This window comes from Salmo trutta, chromosome 1 (genome assembly GCF_901001165.1).
Source record: "Salmo trutta chromosome 1, fSalTru1.1, whole genome shotgun sequence".
NCBI classification, from domain to species: Eukaryota; Metazoa; Chordata; class Actinopteri; order Salmoniformes; family Salmonidae; genus Salmo; species Salmo trutta.
Genome location: NC_042957.1, coordinates 46,785,262 through 46,811,108, shown reverse-complemented (window position 1 = coordinate 46,811,108; position 25,847 = coordinate 46,785,262). Strand labels below are relative to the sequence as shown.

At 43.7% G+C, this 25,847-nt stretch overlaps 2 protein-coding genes and 1 non-coding gene across 7 annotated transcripts in view; 2 read left to right on the top strand and 1 right to left on the bottom strand.

The window, feature by feature from the left end:
• The window catches only part of LOC115197491 (voltage-dependent L-type calcium channel subunit beta-1), a 30,486-nt gene extending 19,578 nt beyond the window's left edge, over positions 1-10,908 (top strand). For 2 of the 5 annotated variants that reach the window (XM_029759081.1, XM_029759112.1), the window contains 9 exons: positions 1,275-1,435; positions 4,670-4,750; positions 4,851-4,909; positions 5,056-5,165; positions 5,937-5,945; positions 7,363-7,514; positions 7,659-7,754; positions 7,963-8,148; positions 10,291-10,908. In XM_029759081.1, the coding sequence (XP_029614941.1) occupies positions 1,275-1,435; positions 4,670-4,750; positions 4,851-4,909; positions 5,056-5,165; positions 5,937-5,945; positions 7,363-7,514; positions 7,659-7,754; positions 7,963-8,148; positions 10,291-10,845 (1,409 nt within the window). In that variant the 3' untranslated portion in view covers positions 10,846-10,908. Of the gene's footprint in view, positions 1-1,274; positions 1,436-2,021; positions 2,051-4,669; positions 4,751-4,850; positions 4,910-5,055; positions 5,166-5,936; positions 5,946-7,362; positions 7,515-7,658; positions 7,755-7,962; positions 8,149-10,290 lie in introns of all 5 variants that reach the window. The other 3 variants (XM_029759102.1, XM_029759119.1, XM_029759093.1) reach the window with 3 other exon arrangements.
• Positions 10,909-16,459: 5,551 nt separating this feature from the next.
• On the top strand, positions 16,460-21,615 carry LOC115197486 (ADP-ribosylation factor-like protein 5B). Its single transcript, XM_029759068.1, has 6 exons — positions 16,460-16,879; positions 17,786-17,846; positions 17,955-18,102; positions 18,579-18,662; positions 20,428-20,579; positions 20,739-21,615. Exons 1-6 carry the CDS (start codon positions 16,834-16,836, stop codon positions 20,785-20,787), a joined length of 540 nt encoding a protein of 179 aa, XP_029614928.1. The 5' UTR covers positions 16,460-16,833; the 3' UTR covers positions 20,788-21,615.
• A 2,023-nt stretch (positions 21,616-23,638) lies between these two features.
• On the bottom strand, positions 23,639-23,710 carry trnac-gca (transfer RNA cysteine (anticodon GCA)). The gene has a single exon. It is a non-coding gene; the product is annotated as a tRNA-Cys (tRNA).
• Between the last annotated feature and the right edge of the window lie 2,137 nt (positions 23,711-25,847).

The following is a 25,847-nucleotide window of genomic DNA, read 5'->3' as shown; positions in this document are numbered from 1 at the left end:
GAATTGGATAGTCAGTGATCCATGATGAATGAGATGTCTGCAGTGTGGAGGGGAAACGTCTCAGTGGGTGTCCTGCTGCTGCTGCTGGAGTGTGAGTCAGATGGAGAGAAAGAGAGAGGTCCTATAGCAGGTTTGTCATTAGCATGGCCAACAGGACCAGCCCGAAATACAGCTTAGGATATAGTGCTCCTCTCATTAAACCTGATCACGACGCTTGGCCAGGCCAGGGCTGCGTCCCAAGTGGCACCCTATTCCCTGCATAGTGCGCTAGTTTTGACCAAAGCCTTATGGGCCCTGGTCAAAGGTAATGCCCTTTGGTGCACGATTTGAGACGCAGCCCGTACCTTAAGTGTTAGCACCGGGCAGCAACGGGATAGTTCAGTTCAGTCATGCTGCTGGATAGACATAAATAGAAATAAATAGACTGACGTAGAGACAGAAGGAAAGATTGACAGAAATATATACATGTTTTTATTAGATAAGAACTGACTGGGAGTGAGTTCATTGAATTGAATAATTGAATTGAAGACAGACAGACTAGATCAGACACGTAGATTGACTGTAACTGGCATTGTTTCTCCATTGATGGATGTGTTACGTTAATACACGACAGTTATAGTATGGTTCTCTTTATCAACCATATTTGTTATACCTGAACTGATATACCAAACCCCTCTTCCTGCCTGGCTGTGCCAGCTTAAAACACCCCTACCCACACCCAAAACACAGAGCCTTCAGCACCTTAACCAGTCCCAGCACACTGTAAACCCTCCTTACACACCCTTTTCTGCCTCCACCTCCTAGCACCTTCCCTGCTCTCTCTCTCTCTCTCGCTCTCTCTCTCTCTTTTTCTCGTCTCCGCCACTTCTTCCTCAGCAGTGAATAGCTCTCTCTTCCACCTCCTTTCTCTCCGCATCTCTCTATTACTCACTGTTCTGTTTCGATCACTGTTTTCCTGACCCGCTCGTACACTGACTTCGTCGTGGCCAAAAGCATTTATTCTTTACTTAGTCACCTATTGACTTTTTATTTCAGCACTGTTATTCCTGCCATTTCTAGATCTCAGATCTGAGTCTGGCCTTCTCTCTGCTTTTGATTGCCTTTCTTATCATGCTTTTCTTGTCCTCCCTTTTTTCTCTTTCCTCGTTTCTCTGTGTACATCTCCCCTTTTTCTTCTTCTTTCACTATTGCTCGATATTCTTTCTCTTTCTTTGTCATTCCCTGTCCCCCCTCTCTCTCTCTCTCTCTCTACCCCGCCCCGCCCCACCCCTCAGCTCATGTGGACATGTCCACGATGGCTTTTGACCTTGACCCCCTGGACCTGGATGCCGAGGAGCCCCCTGAGCCCCAGGGTGACCCTCGCTCCCCCAAGGGCAGCGCAGGCAGCGTCACCTCCCCCCAGGGCCAAATCCACCGCCTGCCCTTCTTTAAGAAGGTAAAGCCCTCCAGGGGACCCAGGCAGCACGGCTGCCTCCCCTCCCCACCTCCCTTCAACCAAACCCCCCTTCTGCACGAAGCTATGACCCAGTCCTAGGCTATAATAACCTCTCTGTCCCCACTAGCCCCTCTTACCCCCCATCGTCTCTGACTTACTGCCCTAAACTGACCCACCATTCCCGCCGCTAGCTAGCGCCTGTCTGACTCCCTAATCCCGATTGGCCCCTCAGTCTCTGGTCACCATGGCAACGTTGAGTTGTGTTTGCCTGTGTGTTTCTGCGCTGGTCAACTGGGGGAGGGGTTGAGCTGAGCTAAAGACGAACCTGACCACGTTCATACATTCGCCGATGCAAAAGCAATGTATGAATATTCGTCGACGGTGCAACTCGAAACAATAAATGTCATTCTCGATCAGACTACAGTGGGTGTGGTCTCCGCTGTACTATTGAACAGCTCCACTCCCAATTCCCAACTAACCGTCACCTGTCAATAACAACACGTCCTCTGTCTTTTGTGCTTTTTTGTCTCTTTTTTTGTCCCTTTTGCTCTGTCTTTTCGTGGGGGTGTGCGGAATGATACTGTAGGTGGTCCAGCTAAACAGAAACAGAAGTCGGTGAGTCGGTGCTGACCTTTAATTCACCTTTACCTTCTGTTCTGCCTCGTCCTCCTCCTCTTCTTCCTCTCTGTTGTCTCTCCATGTTCCTCAGTCTGCTCTCATGTCAGCTTATGCTAGAGAGAGTGGGAGGTGACTGGATTTGAACATTTCCTCATTTTTGTAAAGGTTTTCACTTATTCCCCAAGAAGATTTCCGTGTTGCAGTTGTCCCCCAGGGATATCGTGTTCCAAAATGATCAATTAATAAATGATGGAAAATGAGAAATTATAGGGAGGAATTGTAGGAAGGGAAATGTTAGTTCCACCCCCAAATGCAAGCAGGGCTTCCATTGTCTCTGTCGTCAGAGCTGATTGGGTAAACACGGGCTGTCAGTATGCAGTCAGAGCTGATTGGGTAAACATGGGCTGTCAGTAAGCAGGTGCAGGCGTGTCACGGCCCCTGTCGCTCACAGTTCTGGTGAACGTTAATGCTCCCTGATGTGTTTTCATTCCCATTCTGGATGGCTGCTTTGAGTGACAGCCAATAGCCTGTCATCAGCCCGCCTCGCTATCTCAGAGCTGTCAACACAGCTTTGATCCCATAGATACAGGAGACTGTGGAGACAGAGGAACGCTTTGTCCTCCAATAGCAAAAACATTTTCTATAGATTATGTGAAAATTCATGTTATTCCGAAAGAGAGAGATTAATGGTGAGACACAGTACACTTCTCTCAGCACTGCATCTCTAGTGATGAGCTGTAACAGCTGTCGTATAGAGGGGACCAAAACGCAGTGTGTTGAGTGCTCATTATGATATTTATTAACTCAAAAACACTAAAGACAAAATAACAAACAGCAAACGATCAGACTACAGTTCTGTCAGGTACAGAGTCTAAACAGAAAATACCTGCCCACAAACACAGGTGGAAAAACCCCTACTTAAATATGATCTTCAATTAGAGGCAACGAGGACCAGCTGCCTCCGATTGGAGCTCAACCCAAAAAAACAACATAGAAATAGAAACCGAGAATTAAACATAGAAATAGAAAACATAGAAAACCATCCAAAAACACCCCTTGTCACGCCCTGACCTACTCTACTATAGAAAATGACATCTTACAAGGGGCAGGACGTGACATGAGCACCATTTGGAAAAGTTATTAAGTGTATTTTTAGATGTAGTGAATCGTAATGAGGTGAACTGAGTCCACTGCCTGGTTGTGGAGGTGTGGCTTTATGTAACGTAATGTACCTTAGTGAAGGAGAGCTCTTCAAGCCTCAATGCTACTGCTCTCAGTGTACTAAAGTGCTGCGTGGAATACAGAGAAGGCGTGCTGAGAATACAGAGAGCTGACACCGAATACACGCTAGCACCCTACAGGTGTGGGATCTTAATGTGATCACTTTTTGCTGCTGAGAATTTTCCTGCAGGAAACGCAAATGAGCTTTGTTATTTACATACATTTACTGAAAACCCACACTAACACACCGTTGTATTAACAGTATTGCACTATTCATGTGTACTACTTTTGGCCAGTTAATGGCCTAACCACGAATCAACTAACATTATGGACTAAACGTTCAAAACCCGTTGCTGCAGGATTATTTTGCTGTGACAATATAGGTCAAATGAAGATCCTACATTCTCCTAATGCCTGCCTATCTGTTAGTGGATAGACCATGGGACCTGTTCTCCACTTAGTGTTCTCACCTGTCACTCCAAAACGGGACGCTTTCTATAACAGAACAGATGCTTATAGATGCGTTGTTGGGCAGATGAATCATGCTTCTCATGATTCATATTGATGCAATGTTAATGTATGCATTTGTTTTACTTGTCGGAATATTGATTGACTGGGTGTGGGTGTTTTGCGTAAGAGTGCGTGTCATCTGTGTATGTTTCCATTTTCATTGTGATATGAGTGTTTAAGTTAGTGTCTGAAATACGTTCTCTATATGCTGGTTCAAAATGAGGGGTATCTTTTTGTAGGTTTAGTGTGTGCTTGTTGTCCATTTTCTCTGGACCTAAAAACCCATTTGGCTCGGTGTCTATCTGGCTTCTTTCTATAAAGCAAGAGGAGTCTACCACACACAGATAACATGCTACGAGAGAGTAGGAGAGAGAGAGTTATCTTTGACTGGAACCGCAGTCACATAAGCATTTGGCTGCATGAAAGCTCCTGAGATTCTTTTTTATATATATATCAATAATGGCCCTTACCACTCTCCATAGCTCATTCTGATCCAATTTGATGATGGTTTATTTCATTTGCTATGACTGGGAGAGCAGACTGAGAAATGGAAATGAGTGCTTTCTGTGAAAAATGTTGAGCTTGGTCTTTTATCCTCTCCAAGATAATAATTCTGTCTGAAATGCTGAAATGCATTATATATCCTTCTGACTGTAGTCCACTGTACAGAGAGAGGAAGAGTTGGTGTTGACAATGTTGATTTATGTGTGTGTGTGTGTGTGTTTCTGTGGCAGTAGATTGTGTAGCTCCGGACGTGTGCGTACAAAGTGGCTGTAGATTGTGCGTCTCAGAGGATGCGTGAGGTCTGTTCGCGTGTATGTCTGTGTTCAGACACAGAGGTTATAGTGTCTCACCCCACTCTTGGTGCTCTCCTGCCTGGCTCAGATGGAGCATGTCCCCCCTTACGACGTGGTCCCCTCCATGAGACCCATCATTCTAGTGGGGCCGTCACTGAAGGGCTACGAGGTAAGGCTACTGTGTAGCTCAATCTCCCCAACTTTCTTCATGGTTTATTATACCGGTCATATTCCACGCCGCGGTTGTTCTTCTCCTCGTCTCCCACCAGGTGACTGACATGATGCAAAAGGCTCTCTTTGACTTTCTCAAGCACAAGTTTGAGGGCAGGTGAGTTTCAGGCCAGCCAGAGAACCTGACTGAAATATGGACCATATTTAGTGAAGGTTGAAAATGTCTTCAACTTAGTATTTAGTTAACCTGCTTTAAGACGTTTCCCGTTCTCAGCCCTGATTGGTTGATAATGTTTCTTCCAGGATATCCATCACCCGGGTGACAGCAGACATCTCCCTTGCCAAGCGCTCGGTCCTCAACAACCCCAGTAAACACACCATCATCGAGCGCTCCAGCACCCGCTCCAGCCTGGGTAAGACAGGACCTGTAGGGCAAGACGTCTTTGTACCTTTCGTGTACCTAAAAGAAAACCACTGGTCACAATAAGCGCCAGGACTGGCTCTGTGCCATTCCAACACCCACGTGATACATTTCAAAAAGCTTTGTTAGTTCATGTTTCTTATCATCCGTTGGGCTATTGTGTTGTTACCTTTCACTATCAGTGTTTTCATATATCCATATTAGCTTGTGTAAGTGTTTGATCCTGCTGATGACCTGCCCGACTCTAAATGGAATACCAGTTTGTACTTGGACCATGACTGGTGTTGACCTGTCTCTGAGTATTGGGAGAGAGATATTTAAAAGTATTGTTTCTGTTGGTTATAGCTACCTGGTCAGCAAAAGGTCAGGGAATATTGGTTGATTGGGTGTTAGCGTCTATTGATAACATGCAGTAGGGAGCCTCATAGTCGCCCATTCAACCATTGAATTGAAATGGAATTACACAAATGTTTTCACTTAGAAGGTCATCAATCCACTCCATTTGGCGTAGATAGGCTTCAATATGAGTGAGTAGGGCTAAGCACAGAACAGGAAGGCCCCTCTAGAGGAGAGGCTAGCTGAGCAGAGAGGGGCAGTGTAGCCTGACAACCCTGAAAGGGCTGTCGGCCTTCTAGCTTTATTACTCATTGTCCCTCTCTGACCTGGCCTCTTCTCTTTCTCCATCCTGTCTTTTCCTACCCTCCACCCACCTGTCCCTCTCTTCCACCACTCTCCTTCCCTCCACTCGCTCTACGTCTCTCAGACGTACTGGGTACGTATGCTCTCAACCCCGCGAGGAAAACAACCAAGAGCTTTTTTTTTCTCTGTTCTCCTCCCCTGTCTGGTCTCTCACTACTCTCCTCATCCCCTCACATACTCATACCTCATGCATCTGTCTGCCTGTCTGTTCCTCACACATGTTTGTGAAAGCCTGTTGCTTGCAGTAATAAAACAACTTGAACTAAGGCTTGGAAGGAGTAGACTAATTACACAGCCGAATGAGTTGGCTGGTTGGCTCTGGTGGCTCTAGGCTGCTCAGCTGAGCGTCTGCCTGCTGTCTGCCTGTCTGTCTGTCTGAGGTTCAGGGGAAATGTGATGGGGGGGGGGCAACTGTAGTCAGGGATGAGTGTACAGGGGAAATTATACTCCATCCTCCATTGCCTCCCACCCTGTGAGCCAGAATCAGGGACCCTGCTGTAAAGCGACATGTAATAACACTTTACTTACAAGGAGCCTGTATGCATACACAATTAGACGTTCATATATTCATGAGTTTACATAGCGTACATCATTGGTTACTACCAATCTCTGATACAGGGAAACACATTCTTCACAGAGATGCAGTGTAAATAGAGGACATTTGCAGGTTAATAAAAGCTAGGACAGTTTGTTAGGTTTTCCTTCATTTCTCTTATCTCTCTGTGGAGCCTTTGGTCGCTGCCTTCCGCCTGCAGGTTTAATTCCCTTTCTATCTCAGCCCTTCGGAGGGAGACCGTCTGCAGCCCGCAGGCCCTCTGCAGATTACACGTCCCCTGTTATGTCATTGTGGCTGGAACAACCCCGCTCCCCATACGTACCCGAAAAGGAGAACATCCAAACAGACTAATACGTTTGCGATGCCTGATAGCTCTAACAGCGAATGCAGTTACACTTCATCACTTTCCGATTATTTGATTCATTGACATGTTCAGAACGGTGTATCAAGTGCTACCAAAGGCATCTCATTCTCACAAGCCTCCTTCCTTCCCGAGGTTTTGAGTCGATATAAAAACTTGTGTTAAGGGATCATATTTACCAGTGCAAAACACCCGCCACTGCTCGTTGGAATGTGGCAACAGAATGAGAATGCCCCAACATTCCATTTAGCGGTGTGTAAAATGGAACGTCTAGTACGATGGGTTCCGTTTCACACGCGCCGAACACTTTGCCAAAATGTTGACACGCATGATACAGTGTTAACGCGCCACGTTTGCATGTGCGTGTGTCCTGTTTATTTTCAGTGGTAAGTGTGTGAAATAGGAGTTAGCAAAGTGGCAATAGTCACACTGGTCTCCTGTATACTCCAGAAGGGATTTAAATGTGGACAGATTTGAGATTTGACAACCGGTTCAATTTGTATACTCTGTGTGTTCAGAGACCTACTACACCCTGTTACTTATTGCATTTCCATGTTGTTCTCTACCACATAGCGGAGGTGCAAAGTGAGATTGAGCGTATCTTTGAGCTGGCCCGCACCCTGCAGCTGGTTGCCCTAGACGCCGACACCATCAACCACCCCTCTCAGCTGGCTAAGACCTCCCTGGCTCCTATCATCGTCTACATCAAAATAGCCTCACCGAAGGTACCCTCTGAGCGGGAATGACTTTGTGGTCGATTGACTTCCTCTATCGCGTCCTACTGAAATGACGTGTATGTGACTGAAATGTCTGTAGACGTGACATCTCTGTCAGTGACCAGCGGTATATTGTTGCCTGTTTCCCTTCAGGTCCTCCAGAGGCTCATTAAATCCCGGGGGAAGTCCCAGGCCAAACACCTGAACGTGCAGATGGTGGCAGCAGACAAGCTGGCCCAGTGCCCCCCTGTGAGTGTCTGTCTGTGACCCTGGATTCTGTGGCCCGAAAGGCCAATGTTCTTACATGCTGTTTGCCCTGAACAAATTAATTCACAATGACCAGTCTGAACAATGGCATTGGCTTAACATTGAAATGAATGCCTTTTTAGGTAGTCGGCTGAATCTCTGAAGTTGAAAGGTGAAACACTGACATAATGTCCCTCTGTGTTGTATGTAGGAGCTGTTTGACATCATCCTGGATGAGAACCAGCTGGAGGACGCCTGTGAGCATCTGGCTGACTACCTGGAGGCCTACTGGAAGGCCACGCACCCCCCCAGCAGTAACCCCCCCAACCCCCTCCTCAACCGCACCATGGCCACGGCCGCCCTGGCCGCCTCCCCAGAGCCCGTCTCCAACCTGCAGGTACAGGTGCTCACCTCCCTGCGCCGCAACCTGGAGTTCTGGCCCGGCCTGGATGGCCCCGGGGCCGAGCACGGGAAGGTGGCCGAGCACGCCCTCTAAAGGCCAGCTGTGGGGAGGGGGGGGGGGCTTAGGGGGAGAAACACCCCCTTCCAAACCCGGCTGCCTGCTCTCCAGATATACCTCCCCCCATCCTCCCTCTCCCCATCCCTCCCTTTGACCTGAAAGAAGGAAAGAATCTAATCACATTATGTTTAGACCACGTTCTCATTCATAATGCTGTCTAGAGAAACACCACATACCTGGAGAGAGGGAGGAGGCTGTTTACCAGAGAGTATACTGTGTCCATCACACTGGATCCAACTCAATAGCACATACACACACTTACACAGACATTCATATTCACACACACACACACACACTTACAAACACATCAGAGTACTCGGAACAATATAGGCCCCACACATTACTGTAAAATCCTTCTGTGTTAGAAAACACCCACGTACAAACACCGAGAGGACAAGCAGAGAGCTTCGTCCTCTTCAAGAAAACTTCTCTGAAAATGACACAGTATCTTAGAGCAACACACACAGCAAAATTAGCAAAGGAGAGTTTATATGGGCAGGACACTGGATCCAGACCAAACCAGCACTGGCAAGGGTTTTCAGTGAGAATAACACACACACACAATCACATTGAAGTTGTGAAATGAATTGACGGGGGCAGTTATTGGAAGAAGTGAAAATCCTCCATCATCCATCCATCAGTCAGTGAAGTACCTCTGTCTCTGGTCTGCTGCCTATTCCCTGTTTACTGTAATTGGTAGAGAAAATTGTGTGCCCCTTACCCAACCTCGGGGCTCCCTGCCTGGCCTCCTTTCTTCAGCACTCCTTTATCATCTGGGAAACGGTGTCCAGTTTACTTCCCTTCTCCGTGTTGCCATGGCACCGTCCCTGAAAAGGAGCGAGTCACCTCGGCCGCTCGGCCAATGTGTGCCTTGTTGTTGTGGCATACATTTCTAGTTGTCTGATTTGTGTGGCGGGGCGGGGATGGGCTGTGTGCGTGTGAGCGCGCATATGCGTGCGCGAAGTGTGTGTGAAGTGATGTGGGCCATGACTAATAGGAATGTCCTATTTCATTAATTCACACAGGAAACTCTAACCAGCAGAAAAATGATCATCTGGGTCTCATCTACAATCAGCCAATGGCTTCAGCCAAATACATACAGCATGACTCATGACTGTCATAGTCCAAGACCTTGTAAAAGTGTCCAAGCTGCTTCCATATATCAATGAGTTATACCCACAGAATTGATTTAATCGTGTTCAGTTAGACATAAATGCACTATTATGAACAGTGCTTGCTCTGATACAATCGGTCGTATTTGATATGGTGCGGCCGGCTGTACATTGTCTTACGTCAGATGACGTAAGACAATGGCGGCTGTATAGATTCATTAGAATTCGTTCAGACGGAGGAGATTTTGTTCAGTTATGATTTTACTGTCAATGGGTGTGACTAAGCTCGGCCTATTCAAAGTCATTAGCAAGGATCAGCCAAATGTTGGCTTGACCCAACTCTAAAGTGTCTTTGTTAATTGTGCTGAGTTTCAACAGAATGTAATACTTACTACTTAGGATGAGGAACATGCTTGTGAATGTAAAAGAGATATCACAATTAGTTGAAACATCATTTTAGCTGCTGTGAAAAACCTGCCAGAAGAGGGCACTGTTGGCTTTGCAGCCAGGAGCTGAACATGGTGTTTCGCTTGCCTAATGGCTGCATGGTTGTTTCTCTTACAGATGATGAATGAACACATTTCTGTAGTCTATGGAAAAGAGTCTGCGTGCATGTATTAAATACAAAAAATGTCACTTTGACCAAGAAATGATTTCAATGCAATAACAATGCAATAGCGGTGTGCTTTAAGTACTGCATAAATAAATGTATTGTTACAGTGTGAACCTCTATTTGTGTTGCATTGTGAACTGACTGACTGACATTACTGATATCCTGTTTTTTTTATCTAACTGCACCCTAACCTGTCCTAACCCTGTTGACTAACCCACTGCCTGGGCCTTGTTCTGTCTGTCTCACTGTGTCTCTGCATGGCGTGTCGTGTGGTATGGGCGTGGCTCGCTGCAGGGGCCATACCTGGCGCACGGAGAACAGAAGCGGGAAGGGCCTCTTTCGGAGTGCGGTGGCAGCGGCAGTCTCCATGACTACCAGAGTGACCAGGGAGGGAAGCAGCAACAGCAGCAGCAGAAGCAGCAGACCTACCTGCACTCTTCACGGGGCCAGCTACGGGGAGGGGGTGGGAGGGGCCTGTCCCGGCAGGACACCTTTGACTCGGAGACGCAGGGCAGTCGGGACTCGGCCTACACTGAAGCAGGGGACTCTTGCATGGACATTGAGACCGACCCCTACGAGGAGTCTGAGATGTACCGCGGGGTAGGGGGCGGGGACAGCCGCCTCCACCTTGCCCAGCACCACGGCCGCCAGGCCTCCTGGGAAGACGAGGGGGCCGAGCCGGACCAGGAGAACCTCAACCACCCTCCCATGCCCTCCCACACCCAGCCTGGGCAACACAGCCGGGCCAAGCTAAGGGAAAGGTACTGCCAGGAACCCGGGGATACCGGCGCCAACATGGGCCGCAACAAGAACCAGGAGGACTGGGGGAGAGACGTGTATATCCGCTAAACACACATCACAACGCATGGGCTAGGAGGCTGATGGACAGACTGGGGAAGGGAGGGAGGGAGGAAGGGGGTTTCACGGTTAGGGCTAGGGGATTAGCGGGGAGAGGAGGGTGGGTTTGGGGGCCATGCCAATCAGAAGCTCATCAATTGATCTGTTTACAACCCTTATTAAAGAGGTACTTTTCTCGTTGTTGAGTACGCTGTAGAGAAAAAAACTGCCAGATGCCATACACCTCATCCAGTTATTTTAGCTATATTCAATTTATTTATGTTTTGAGAAAAAAAGCAGTTTGGTTGGTCTCTTTTTAGTTTATTTTGTTAGTACTACTGCATGAATACCATGGAATCCTACTGAACTGACAGCACGAGGACAGTTATCATTATGATTGTGAATTTATGATTGTGTGATCTGTATGGCTCAATCTCTGTCGTGTAGAATGTGAAGGCTGATAGAGCTGTAGTCTGTCATGTCTGTCCTCTGTAGTCTTAAACAGGGTTGTATGTCCCATGTACGGTACAGAGCATCAGGGTGTCTATCCCCACAGCTTCAGGCTCAGCTTCAGGATTCAGACACTTTCAGGATGGATCCTAAGCTTTTTGAGTCCCTCTCCTCTGATTCCTCATCACCCAGACCTTAAAAGCTATCTGGTGGAAAAGTTGCCATAATGTCTTTAGAATAGTTTATTGAGATAATTGGTTTATTCGTTTGACACTTACCTTAATGTTAAGAATAAAAGGAAACACCCCAAAGATACTTCTTCTTTCCCTAACCGGCTTCAGCCGTAGCATTTAAATAGAACTGTATTTGTCTGTGTCTGGTTTTCCACATCTGTTTCCTGCTATTTTAGGGATACTGTCCGTCTGTGGGTGATAGCTTTGCTCGTGTAGTATACATTGTCTTTTCAAATGTGGTACTGTTCATAAGCAGCACTACAGTAGTAGTCGTGTTAATGAAATATCCTGCCTAATAGTCTCTCACACCCGCAGACTTTACTTCAAGAAAACTCCAATCACAAGTGCCGGAATGTTTCGCCAAGCCACGTCCACCATTGTCATGGTGGGATGTCTTAACTCTTGTCACACTCACTGTTTTCATATCTGTGTGTCTCTACTGTATGTGTCTTCTTGGCTACTACCCTGCACTGTAGCCAACCCTGTTGCTCCAGCACGATGTCCACCACCATCTTGTTTTCTCTGCACCAGCTTTGTGTTGTTTACTTGTTATAGGGCACACTAACAGTTATATAAGAGTTGTTTTGCGTGGTAAATCACCCCAAATGTTCAACCAAACAGCTAGCATGTCTGAATGTCAGATGCCATGCACTTCTCTTCTTGATTTCTGACTGACTTTAGTGTCGTTTTTCCTGTGGACATTTGTATTTTATAAGGTCTTCAGTTATTTAGCGCTAGTGAGAAGGGTGTAAAGGGGGGCGGGGATAGGTACAAAACATGGTCTTCAACTCAGTTAACTAAATGGAGGATCCACAAATGTTTTTGGTGGGATCCTTCTGCCCACCCCTTTCTTCAGTCAAATAAATAAATATTAATGATTCGTAAATAATGTTTATTGTTGCGTTATCGCAATTGTTAAAAAGATGAAAGAACATTTATCATTGGTGCCTGATTGTAGCTACATTTTGCTTTTTCTGCCTTTCATTTTTAATCTGTGGATAAATTCGTATTTTAATTAAAATTTTTATCAAAAAATGTTTGGGAATTTCATTGTGTCACTCCTTTGATCAAATCAAATTTTATTGGTCACATACACATGGTTAGCAGATGTTAATGCGAGTGTAGCGAAATGCTTGTGCTTCTAGTTCCAACAGTGCAGTAATATATATATATATATATATATATATATATATATATATATATATATAACAAGTAATCTAACAAGTCCACAACAACTGCCTAATACATACAAATCTAAAGGGATGGAATAAGAATATGTACATATAAATTTATGGATGACCGAGCTAAATAGGCAAGATGCAATACATGGTATAAGATACAGTATATACATATGAGATGAGTAATGTAAGATATGTAAACATTATTAAAGTGGCATTATTTAAAGTGACTAGTGATCCATTTATTAAAGTGGCCAATGATTTGAGTCTATGTAGGCAGCAGCCTCTGTGTTAGTGATGGATGTTTAACAGTCTGATGGCCTTTTCAGTCTCTCGGTCCCAGGTAGCGGGGTGAACAGGCAGTGGGTCGGGTGGTTGTTGTCTTTGATGATCTTTTTGGCCTTCCTGTGACATCGGGTGCTGTAGGTGTCCTGGAGGGCAGGTAGTTTTCCCCCGGTGATGTTTTGTGCAGACCTCACTACCCTCTGGAGAGCCTTGTGGTTGAGGGCGGTGCACTTGCCATACCATCCGGTGATACAGCCCGACAGGATGCTCTCAATTGTGCATCTGTCAAAGTTTGTCAGGGTTTTAGGTGGCAAGCCACATTTATTCAGCCTCCTGACGTTGAAGAGGCGCTGTTGCACCTTCTTCACCACACTGTCTGTGTGGGTGGACCATTTAAATTTGTCTGTGATGTGTATGCCAAGGAATTTAAAACATCCCACTTCCACTACTGTCCCGTCGGTGCTCCCTCTGCTGTTTCCTGAAGTCCACAATCATCTCCTTTGTTTTGTGAAATGATATCACTGATGATTATCAGGGACACACACTTGCACATCCTCCACACCTAGAGGGCTGTACGACTGAATACATTAGTTTGCCATTTAAATTAGCTATACTTTAATTTAAACGATCACTCAGTTCTTGCAATGCAACCCAAAACCGTATAGTAACTTAAGTATATTGATGATTGAAGCCGTTGTCAAATAACAGAAAACCTCATCCGGTCCATGACGTAACAATACGTATGATAGCTGAAGCTTGCTGTAGTTCACCCTTTGTTACATAAACTGTGGCTTAAAATATGGTTTCTGTTTCTCTTACAAAGGAAAAAAAAAAGATAGCTTCTTAAGAACTTGTGGTTTTTGACTCATCTCTGGTTGAAAACCCAACAGCCGCAGGACTCAGCGCAGCGCGTGGCATGTCCTAGACTGTCATGCATACACTGTGGAGGAAACTATATGTATTTTTTTTTAATTCCAGACATTTTAAAAGGAAGTTAGAACCATATAATGTTCTATAGGAGGAAGTAGTTAACTAAATATCTAGAAGTTTGGGTGTGGTGGTCCCTCTTCCTGAATCTAAGATCATATGTTGCATCGTTTTTAAGGCTTCCCTAACGCCCACATCATGACCGAAAGTCACTGTGTTAACAAACCTCCAAACGAGCTTCAATACCATACAACACTCCTTCCGTGGCCTCCAATTGCTCTTAAACGCTAGTAAAACTAAATGCATGCTCTTCAACCAATCGCTGCCCACACCCACCCGCCCGACCAGCATCACTACTCTGGACGGTTCTGACTTAGAATATGTGGACAACTACAAATACCTAGGTGTCTGGCTAGACTGTGAACTCTCCTTCCAGACTCATATTAAGCATCTCCAATCCAAAATTAAATATAGAATCGGCTTCCTATTTCCCAACAAAGCCTCCTTCACTCACACTGCCAAACATACCCTCGTAAAACTGACTATCCTACTGATCCTCGGCTTTGGCGATGTCATTTACAAAATAGCCTCCAACACTCTACTCAGCAAACTGGATGCAGTCTATCACAGTGCCATCCGTTTTGTCACCAAAGCCCCATATACCACCCACCACTGCGACCTGTATGCTCTCGTCGGCTGGCCCTCGCTACATATTCATTGCCAGACCCACTGGCTCCAGGTCATCTATAAGTCTTTGCTAGGTAAACTCCGCCTTATCTCAGCTCACTGGTCACCATAACAACACCCACCCGTAGCACGCGCTCCAGCAGGTAAATCTCACTGGTCATCCCCAAAGCCAACACCTTTGGCAGCCTTTCCTTCCAGTTCTCTGCTGCCAATGACTGGAACGAATTGAAAAAAATCGCTGAAGTTGGAGACTTATATCTCCCTCACTAACTTTAAGCATCAGCTATCCGAGCAGCTTACCGATCGCTGCAGCTGTACACAGCCCATCTGTAAATAGCCCATCCAACTACCTACCTCATCCACATATTGTTTTTATTTACTTTTTTGCTCTTTTGCACACCAGTATTTCTACTTGCACATCATCACCTGCACATCTATCACTCCAGTGTTCATTTGCTAAATTGTAATTACTTCTCCACTATGGCCTATTCATTGCCTTACCTCCTTACTCCATTTGCACACACTGTATATAGATTTTTCTATTGTGTTATTGACTGTATGTTTGTTTATCCCATGTGTAACTCTGTGTTGTTGTTTTTTGTTGCACTGCTTTGCTTTATCTTGGCCAGGTCGGAGTTGTAAATGAGAACTTGTTCTCAACTGGCCTACCTGGTTAAATAAAGGTGAAAAAAAATAAGTGACCCCTGAGTCCTACCATTACACGATTCTTGAGTGAATCCCATGTAAATAAATAGAGGCCTGATCAGTGTTCAGATTAGGGTGGATGTCAGTGTTGGAAATATTCAGGTGGGATCCGGCTATGATATTCAGTAGGAGCACTGGGGCATACGCTTCATGGGGCAACTAAGATATGAGTGTGATAAAATATATGAATGTGATTGAAGTGGAACAGCTAGTGATCCTGAAGTTACATGGCAAACACATTACCCCCTGCACTGCCATAAAGATCCAGACTTCTAAGTAGAAGCCCCATGTTGTGGGACTATCACTTCTACCACCAGTGTTGAGAGGACATTTTAACTTGGGAAAGTCAAGCCCTGAAGTTTATTCAAACACATTCTCATTCACAGGAATAGAAAGGGAATTCCAGGGGAATGCCACAGTCATTGTTTCACTTTTTGATGCTATCAATAAATATCACCTGTAGAATCCCCTGAAATGAGGCTTGATCAAAGTACACAGTACTTTACGGGGCAAGTAAGATATTAGTGCAGAGTGCCGTTTTTAAAACAATTGATGGATATTCATGTGATTGAAGGGGATCGGCTAGTGACCCTGCCCACTGGGCACAGACATCAATTCAACGTCTATTCCAAGTTGGTTTAATGTAATTACATTGAAATGACGTGGAAACAACGTTGATTAACCCAGTGTGTGCTCATGGGTGAGGTTAATTGGGAAAGTCATGCCCTGAAGATTATGATAAACACAATCTCAATCACAGGAATAGAAAGGACATTCCAGGTAAATGTCACCGTCATTGTTTCACTTTTGGTTACTATTAATAAACATGTAGAATTCCCCTGTTGGAATGAAGCTTGAGGAACTATAAAGTACTTCCGCGTCCATATGTTTATTTAAAAAATATATATATAATAATGATTTTATTTTATTAACAACAAATCAATACAGAGAGTACATGAGGGAACACAAGTATATATAGATTATATACAATGGACAATTGAGCTAGGGGGTACAATATCACATCACAAAAATATGTGGGTTGATACGTTTTGCGTCGTCCTCTTACGTCATATTTGCGTCATGTTTTTCTAGGGACGCGTGGCCACGCCCTCTTTTAGCCGAGGAATTCCTTTGACCCGCCTTTTTCCGTGACTTGCTCCAGTCACCCCCCCCCCCCAAAAAATCTAGCTAGCTAAGTACAAGAATGCACTGCCTATTTTCATCTCAGAATCAATTTGGTATCGATAGACAACCCATGGGCACATATCTAGTTTTGTTTGTGTCGATGAACTTAAGAAAAATACTTTTCTAGGCTGTGCTACCTAATGTTTTCCAGGTAACGTTAGCTGGGCTTAAAAGCATCGAAGCACAGCACAGGGTTAGTTATCAGTACAGTAATTTAGCTAGCTAACGTTAGCTCGAGTTGTGGGGTGCCTATTGTGTTAGCTAGCCAGCTAACGTTAACAACTGTCTGATTTGCTCTGTTGGAAATATTTTCTTACTTTGAGTTGTCTTCATTCTCATCACCGGTGGATATGGGACTACTTTTTACCAAGCTGATGACTGTCTTCGGAGATAGAGGTAATCATTTGTCTGCCTGGATACATTTAGCTAACTTACTGCTGTTATTGTTGCTCCTAAGTAATCTCCACTCAGTGCCTGATCATTTCTGCTTGCTTGGTTTACTAACGTTAGCTGCTTTGTAGCACGGTGTTGTTATGGACTGTATGTAAATTATGAGAAAAAGAAAAGCTGTTAGACGTGATTTTCAATAACGTTAGAGTGACCAGTTTCAAAAAATGGACAATTTCGGCATAGCCTACGTCGATGCGCTTCAATTATCTAACTACACCGGGCACCTTCCATTAACTGGTTAATTTCTGTGAGACATGAGCTAGTCCGGACTGGATCTTCTGTTCACTGTGTCAACGTAAAGCACACGTGTCCCGTGTAATTATCTATTTTATATGTAGCGGTAGTGAATTGCAGTAATATTATGAAACCAATAACATTTTGTCAATCAGTACTGTTTACCTCGTTGATGAGATGATGGCAGGGTAAGAGGTCGCTGGGGTTTACTATCAGGATTTTGGCCAGGTCGCAGTTGTAAATGAAAACTTGTTCTCAACTAGCTTACCTGGTTAAATAAAGGTGAAATATATATATATATATATATATATATATATATATATATATAAGTACCATTTGACACTTGAAAAAAAAAAATACATAAGTGTCAAATGGTACTTGTTTTACCTAATCGTAATACAGCAAACAAACACAGCGAGGTTTTGACCCCTTTGGATAATAAAGAACGTCTGCCCATGTTTTTCGTATCCCTGAACAGACTCTTCAAAGAGAGTCCATCAGTCTGTGTTATCATGGCGAGGATTGATTAGCTTTGGGGGTCACAGATCTGTGAATGGCAATCTGTGTGTTTGTTATGTAGAAGTGTGTAAATTACTTTCCTCATTCCTTCTCTCATAGAGCACAAAGTGATCATAGTGGGCCTGGACAATGCTGGGAAGACCACTATCCTCTACCAATTGTGAGTGATATCAAAATAGAGTTGTGTAATTCATGATCACAAAAGTCAAACATGTATGCAAGTGATATGTATAACCACTTAGTCATAACAATCACTCTGTCCCCTCAGCCTTACCAAAGAGGCGGTCCACACCTCCCCCACCATTGGCAGTAACGTAGAGGAGATCTCTGTACGCAAGACCCGCTTCCTGGTGTGGGACGTCGGAGGCCAGGAAAGCCTGAGAGCCAGCTGGAACTCCTACTACTGCAACACAGAGGTACGGATCTGTTGGTGTGTGTGTGTGTGTGCTCGCCGCAGAAAGTCTTATGTAAGCAACGTGTGTGTTGGTTTCTGGCCAGTTCCAGCTGGAGTAGAAATAGAACCCTGATGAAGGTGTTAATGCCTAAACCCTTTTTAACTTCCACCTTTTTCCCTCCGAGACTGTCTGAATAGCTACAGCTGGAGACGAGATGTTTTTCAGCTGTCCAACAACTAGGCCAACATTGAGTTAGTACACTTTAACCCGCAGCTGATTGTTGTTGTCATTGATAAGGCATGGGAACACTATTACATCATCTGTTACAGAACTAACCATATCTGTCTGCTGTCCTGAGTATTCCTCTAACACTCTAGACTCTTACTGAAGTCATGTTAAACGTTGATGAGATGAGAGCACTCAGAGCCTGGGGCACAGTTAAGTGAGTAAGTTGGTCCACTTTGGCCAGGGTATTCAGATGTTTTGTCTCTCTTTAGATTGTTATTCTGGTTGTGGACAGCACAGACCGTGAGCGCCTAACTCTGAACAAAGATGAACTTCACCGCATGCTTGAACATGAGGTAACAACCACCTGGGTTTTTGGGGGGGGATCATGGGAAGGGGGGAGGGAGGGTCAGCTCAACCTTACTGTTTCAATATTTTTTTCTGAAGACCAGTTTCAAATGCAAGAGGGACGGGGCTGGGATTTTTTAAAATATATTTCAAAATATATATATATATATGTGTGTGTGTGTGTGTGTGTGTGTGTGTGTGTGTGTGTGTGTATAGGACAAAACACACATCACGACAAGAGAGAGATATCACTACATAAAGAGAGACCTAAGACAACAACATAGCATGGCAGCAACCCATGAAAACACAGCATGGTAGCAACATAACATGACAAAAACATGGTAGCAACACGTGGTTGCAGCACAAAACATGGTACAAACGTTATTGGGCATAGACAACAGCACAAAGGGCAAGAAGGTCGAGACAACAAGAAATCACACGAAGCAGCCACATCTGTCAGTAAGAGTGTCCATGATTGATTCTTTGAATGAAGAGATTGAGATAAAACACCGGTTTGAGTGTTTTTTTGCAGCTCGTTCCAGTCACTAGCTGCAGTCAACTGAAAAGAGGAGAGACACAGGGATGTGTGCTTTGGGGACCTTTAACAGAATGTGACTGGCAGAACGGGTGTTGTATGTGAAGGATGACGGCTGCAGTAGATATCTCAGATAGGGGGAGTGAGGCCTAAGAGGGTTTTATAAATAAGCATCAACCAGTGGGTCTTGCGACGGGTATACAGAGGAGTATAGAGCGCAGTGATGTGTCCTATAAAGAGCATTGGTGGCAAATCTGATGGCCGAATGGTAAAGAACATCTAGCCGCTCTATAAATGATGTCTCCATAATCTAGCATGAGTAGTATGGTACTCTGAATCAGGGTTAGTTTGTCAGCTGTGGTGACAGAGGAGCGATGACGATAAAGGAAACCAAGTCTAGGTTTAACCTCAGCCTCCAGCTTTGATATGTGCTGAGAGAAGGACTGTGTACCGTCTAGCCATACTTGTATGAGGTGACTACCTCAAGCTCTAAACCCTCAGAGATCGTAATCACACCTTTGGGGAGAGGGGCATTCTTACCAAACCACATGACCTTTGTTTTGGAGGTGTTCAGAACAAGGTTAACGGCAGAGAAAATTGTTGGACACTAAGAAAGCTTTGTTGTAGACCGTTTTTAAAGGTGCAATATGCATAAATCGCTCCGCTATTTTCAGTGGTTAAACAAGCAATGTATAGTGTAGAAATTTGTTCTACCATCCAAACCGCTGTGAAATATATTTTTGATAACAAAAAATATTGTATTTTCAGCTGTTTCACGCTTCTTAGACTTGCTTTCAATGAGAATGACAGATCTGTAACTCGCATTTCTATGTGAATTTGATCAGGTTGCCCAAAAAGTGACACTGTAGCTTTAACATGTTGACGCGTGAGCTGTGTTCATGCTTTCAAGATGACTCATATCACCACTACAGAGCAAACAAACTGATCGCAAAACCATGATGGGTTGTTTCAACATTTCCCCTGTGTGTATCGGTGCGTTGTCAGCTGAGCTGCTCAGTTTCTGTTCCGCTGTTGCTGCTCTTTTCTTTTATCTGAGACGTCACCGCGGTGAGATTCTGTAGATTACCACAGGAAACGCTCAGACGTGTAAATATGTTGAATATAAAAACGAGAGAGAACTGTGCCTCTCACTTCTCTCCTGTCCATTCTGACTGGTGTGTGTTGTACCTACAGAATCTAACCCTGCCTATCTGTCCTGTCTTTTGACTGGTGTTTAGGACCTGCAGAATGCTGCGATTCTAGTTCTGGCCAACAAGCAGGACATGAAGGACTCTATGACAGTGGCAGAGATCTCCCAGTGCCTCACCCTCAGCTCCATCACAGCCCACTCCTGGCATGTACAGGCCTGCTGTGCCCTCACAGGGGAGGGGTGAGTACACTGCATAACTACAGAAACACCTGGTCCTCGTGTGTGTGTGTGTGTGTGTGTGTGTGTGTGTGTGTAACATTCCCATCATAAATAACCTTAAGTCACTCAAACACAGTTTAATTTTCAAAACCATTTCCATCTCTTTCTTCTAACCTCCAGACTACCTGCCAGTCTGGACTGGATGAGGTCTCGTGTACTGGCCAGTTAGAACTCCTTCCGTGAGCTCATCCCAATTGGAACCAGGACAGCTATCCTTTGACCCAACAAACACAACCTCTCAGACATTGCAGCTGAAGCCACAGTGCCCAGATCAGGACCTCCACTATCTGTTGTGCCACTGCCCCTCTGAGAGCCCCAGGGCTGGCCCCAGACCTGCCCTGTCACCCTCATGCCTTACTGTGTCTGCAAGGGCTGACCAGGGTCCAGGTCTGCATCGCGATAGAGGAAGCCTGGAGGAACCTGGCAGAACCTCAACAAGGCATGCCAGGGTATGCCATTGTGCATTTGAGTTAGCATGGGTGTGTGTGTTATAGTGTGTGAGACTCTGTTCTAGATGTCCACTATGTTTACATAAGAATCTTACCTGTCAGACCTGATTCCATGAGGGTGACACAGTATGTCCCACATAAGCTGAATAGGGACATATCACAGTATTTAAGCCTCCTGTCCTCATGAACTCCACAGAGATGGAATGGGAGGTTGCATTGGATTTCTTTAACATACAGTTTTGTACCTCTGACTTGAGGAAAACCACAGTACACAGGTTAAGAGGCCAGACTTAATGGGGATCAGACTGGTGCTCAGCCTTCTAAGCTATCAATGCACAAATTACTTGGAAGTATTTATATCAAAGAAGAAAAAGGTGGTTGCTTGACAGTGAAAAATAGTATCGTGATTTCTGTTTAAAAAGCAAGATGACAAACAAGTATTGTCTGATTTTAAAACAGGTTAATCATGTATTTTTCTTTATATACATATACAGTATTTTAAAGTGTACAACATATTTTTTGTACAAATAAATGTTATTATTGATAAACTGGTGACTGGGCTGCCTTCTCTGTAGTAGGGGAATTACACATGGAATGTCTGAACCAATGATTTATATACTGAACAGAAATATAAGTGCAACATGCAACAATTTCAAAGGTTTTACTGAGTTACACTTCATAGAAGGAAATCGGTCAATTGAAATACATTCATTAGGCCCTAATCTATGGATTTGACATGACTGGGCACGGACACAGCCATGGGAGGGCATAAGCCCACCCACTTGAGAGCCAGGCCCAGTCAATAAGAATGAGTTTTTCCCCACAAAGGGCTTTTACAGACATAAATACTCCTCAGTACCCCCCCCCCCCCCCCCCCCCCCTCAGATGATCCCACAGGTGAAGAAGCTGGATGTGGAGGTCCTGGACTGGCGTGGTTACTCGTGCTCTGCAGTTGTTAGGCCAGTTGGATGTACTGCCTAATTCTCTAAAACGATGTTTGAGGCAGCTTATGGTCGAGAAATGAACATTCAATTCTCTGGCAACAGGTCTGTTGGACATTCCTGCAGTCAGCATGTCAATTGCACACTCCCTCAACTTGAGAGATCTGTGGCATTGTGTCCTGTGACAAAACTGCACATTTTAGAGTGGCCTTTTATTGTCCTCAGCACAAGGTGCACCTGTGTAATGATCATCCTGTTTAATCAGCTTCTTGATATGCCACCTGTCTAGGTGGATGGATTATCTTGGCAAAGGAGGAATGCTTACTAACAGGGATGTAAACAAATGTCTGAAGAATAAGCTTTTTGTGTATATGGCAAATTTCTGGGATATTTTATTACAGCTCATGAAAATAATATTCTCAAGTGCTCCCTGTGGATAGGCCAAGTATCCTAGGGTCCTAGTACCCCTGGTTGGGAACCACTGCACTAGATGACTGACGGGGGCACTGTTTTGAAGCAACCTCTCCATCTTCGCACTCCCCCACCTTTGTAAAAAAAATATTTTGGAAGCTATAGAAATGCATTTATTAATGTCTACATTTGTTTTTGCCAGGTTTATGCTATTACAGACACCTTAATGCATACTTTATAATTATGGAGCTAAACATTGTAGAGAATCACTGTACCATCCAACCCATTGTGAAATATATTTTTTGCAACCAAAAATATTGTATTTTCAGCTGTTTGAAGCTTCTGTACAAAACCGAACTTAAAAGACTCAAAAACTAAACTTAAGAACAGGAAGCATAGAAATAGTGCAGATGTATGGCTTCTTAGACTTGCTTTCAATAAAAATTACAGATCTATAACACACATTTCTATGTACATTTTGTAGGGTTGCCGAGGTGCCTTATTGCTATTATAAACTGTTTACCCTCGTAATTAGAACAGTGAAAATAAATGTTTTGTCATACCAGTTGTATATGGTCTGTTATAAACTGGGTGGTTCGAGCCCTGAATGCTGATTGGCTGACAGCCATGGTATATCAGACCGTATACTACAGGTATGACAAAACATTTATTTTTACTGCTCGGATTACGTTGGTAAGCAGTTTATAATAGCAATAAGGCACCTTAGGGTTTTGTGGTATATGGCTAATATACCACAGCTAAGGGTAAGAACAGCCTTTAGCCGTGGTATCTTAGCCATATACCACTCCCCCTGATGCCTTATTGCTTAATTATAAACTGGGTGTTTCGAGCCCTGAATGCTGATTGGCTGACAGCCATGGTATATCAGACCGTATACCATGGGTATGACAAAACATTTATTTTTACTGCTTGAATTACGCTGGTAACCAGTTTAAAATAGCAATAAGGCACCTCGGGGGTTTGTGGTATATGGCTATGCGTCCAGATCAGCCCTTAGCCGTGGTATATTGGCCATATACCAGACCCCATCATGCCTTATTGCTTAAATATACCACCTTTTTCAGCCAATCAGCATTCAGGGCTCAAACTACCCAGTTTATAATTGCCAAAACAAAGCGTCAGCAATCCAAGGTTTATATTATATACCGAATTGTTTCTAACAGCTGCACTTCACTTTACTGGCTCGCGGGTTCAAAATAGGGGGCATCCGGATTTGAACCGGGGACCTCTTGATCTGCAGTCAAATGCTCTACCACTGAGCTATACCCCCGTTGCACTTCATTAGGAAAATAAAAACGAATTATCCGAAGGATATTATCAATTCTGTTAATAAATTATAGTTATATACTTTTATAACTATCATTTATAGTTATATAGGTACCGTTTTTTTTTGGTAAAAAATAATGTATTTAACGGTTAATCGACGTTTTTCAAGACGTGTTCGTCTGTTAGGAGAGTGCATACTGTGCATTCGTTTCGTCCAATAGGAGGAGACAAATACACGTGTCTCCTGCGTGCTGTCAGTACTGTTCAGTACACTGTATTTTATATAGGCTATCAAGGCGGAAATTAATGTTAGTGTCTTTTCAGTACTGTACAGTACACAGTATTTTATATAGGCTATCAAGGGGGAAACGAACGTTAGTGTCTTTGTATATTTTTGTCAGTAACAACATCAGTCGGTTCTCATGCATGCCCAGTGATATATTTTTTTTATGAACATGCGTACACCCTAAAAACATTAGATAAAAATATGGGTTTGGTCACAATGGTAAACCTCAGATAGTAAAACTCTAGTCCTGTCGTGCATTTCATTCGTGCATTTGCCATAAAACGACAACAACAACCACTCACATGACACATTTCGAACAGTTTAAGTTCATTTCGATGAGCAGTTTATGGTGTGTGTATAGGGCACGCCTTGATGATGAGACAATTAAGGGTGCAGAATGTTGTTAAAATCGTGACCACGGAAACCAATAAACGTGCGAAAAGGCCCGTTGGGAAGACAATGCAAAAAAACAGCTCTGCAGGCCATTTTACACCCCAGCCACTTGAAATGACATTGAGGTTTATTTGCATCACGACAAGGACATTGCGTGCCTCAGAATTTCAAAAGTAAATCTGGTGGTGATAAATACGTGTGAATGACTAGAGAACGACTCTGACTTCAGGAATACAATAGGCCTGCAATACAATGAATGACCTTCCATCAGGTATGTCTCCTACACTTCCTCAACAAGGGAGGTAAAAGAACGGGTATCCGTTTAACAGCTAGTTTGTTCTAAATGAAAGATAATCCTATATGTATAATAAATATAGGCCTAATAGTATGACGCAACAATATCTGACAGTAATAAACCTAACCATTTTACTGTAACAGTTATGATCAGGTAACATGTTTTGAAGTGTACCCCTGGCTATCTGTAAAAATAAAAATAAAAACAATGGCGCCATCTGGTTTGCTTAATATAATACATTTGAAATTATTATACTTTTACTTTTGATACTTAAGTATATTTTAACAACAATTACATTTACTTTTGATACTTAAGTATATTTAAAACCAAATGCTTTTAGACTTTTACTCAAGTAGTATTTTACTGGGTGACTTTCACTTTTACTTGAGTCATTTTATTTTAAGGTTTCTTTACTTTTACTCAAGAATGATAATTGGGTACTTTTTCCACCACTGAGATGGAGTGAAGCCAACATTGTTCCTTTCAGATATAAGAGCGGTATGGGGAAAGAAACCTTTTTGGAATAGTTGGGTTTCTGTCATTATTTGGAATAGTCTTCCAAAAAACTTGAAATTCATAACCTCCATGGTCCATATTTTTTCTCACAAAAAAATGCTAAATAGTAGCATGTCTACAGTATGTGGGTAAGAATAAAATGCTCCTATCTACTGACCAGGTTGTGGTACTACTTATACATTGTCATAAGGAAACAAAGATGAGTAAAATACTTGAATAAAGGTACTACGTGGGGGAGAAGAAAATGCCCCGGGTTAGTATATGGACTGACTTTTGGTGCCTATCGTGTATCATATTGTGATTGTCTTGTATATATTAGGGATTGCTTCAAATAAAATGCTATTGTAACGTAACAACATTTGTAAAACAAATCTCAAACGCTTATTGTTGTATATATTAGGGGTAAATGAGACGAGGGCGATTAACCTGTCCAGGGTTGTTTATTATGGAACGGTACTATTAGCTCATTTTATGAAACAAACAAAAATGTTGTCTGTCATTGTTTGTAGCCTCCCCCCAAAAGGACCACAATGGAAATAAGCTTTTGAGATTTACTATGTTATCCTTGGTGATCTTCTTGAATTGTTTGTGGAGGCATATCCAGCTGGAGCGCTCTTATGTACGTATTTTCATCTTGTCTAATAAATTAAA

Bases quoted from the DNA above. Each gene is read 5' to 3' on its own strand.
- LOC115197486 (XM_029759068.1), top strand. From the start codon at position 16,834: ATGGGACTACTTTTTACCAAGCTGATGACTGTCTTCGGAGATAGAG. The intron at 18,103-18,578 runs GTACGGATCTGT...GTCTCTCTTTAG, and splicing joins CCTACTACTGCAACACAGAG to ATTGTTATTCTGGTTGTGGA. The intron at 20,580-20,738 runs GTGAGTACACTG...TCTAACCTCCAG, and splicing joins TGTGCCCTCACAGGGGAGGG to ACTACCTGCCAGTCTGGACT.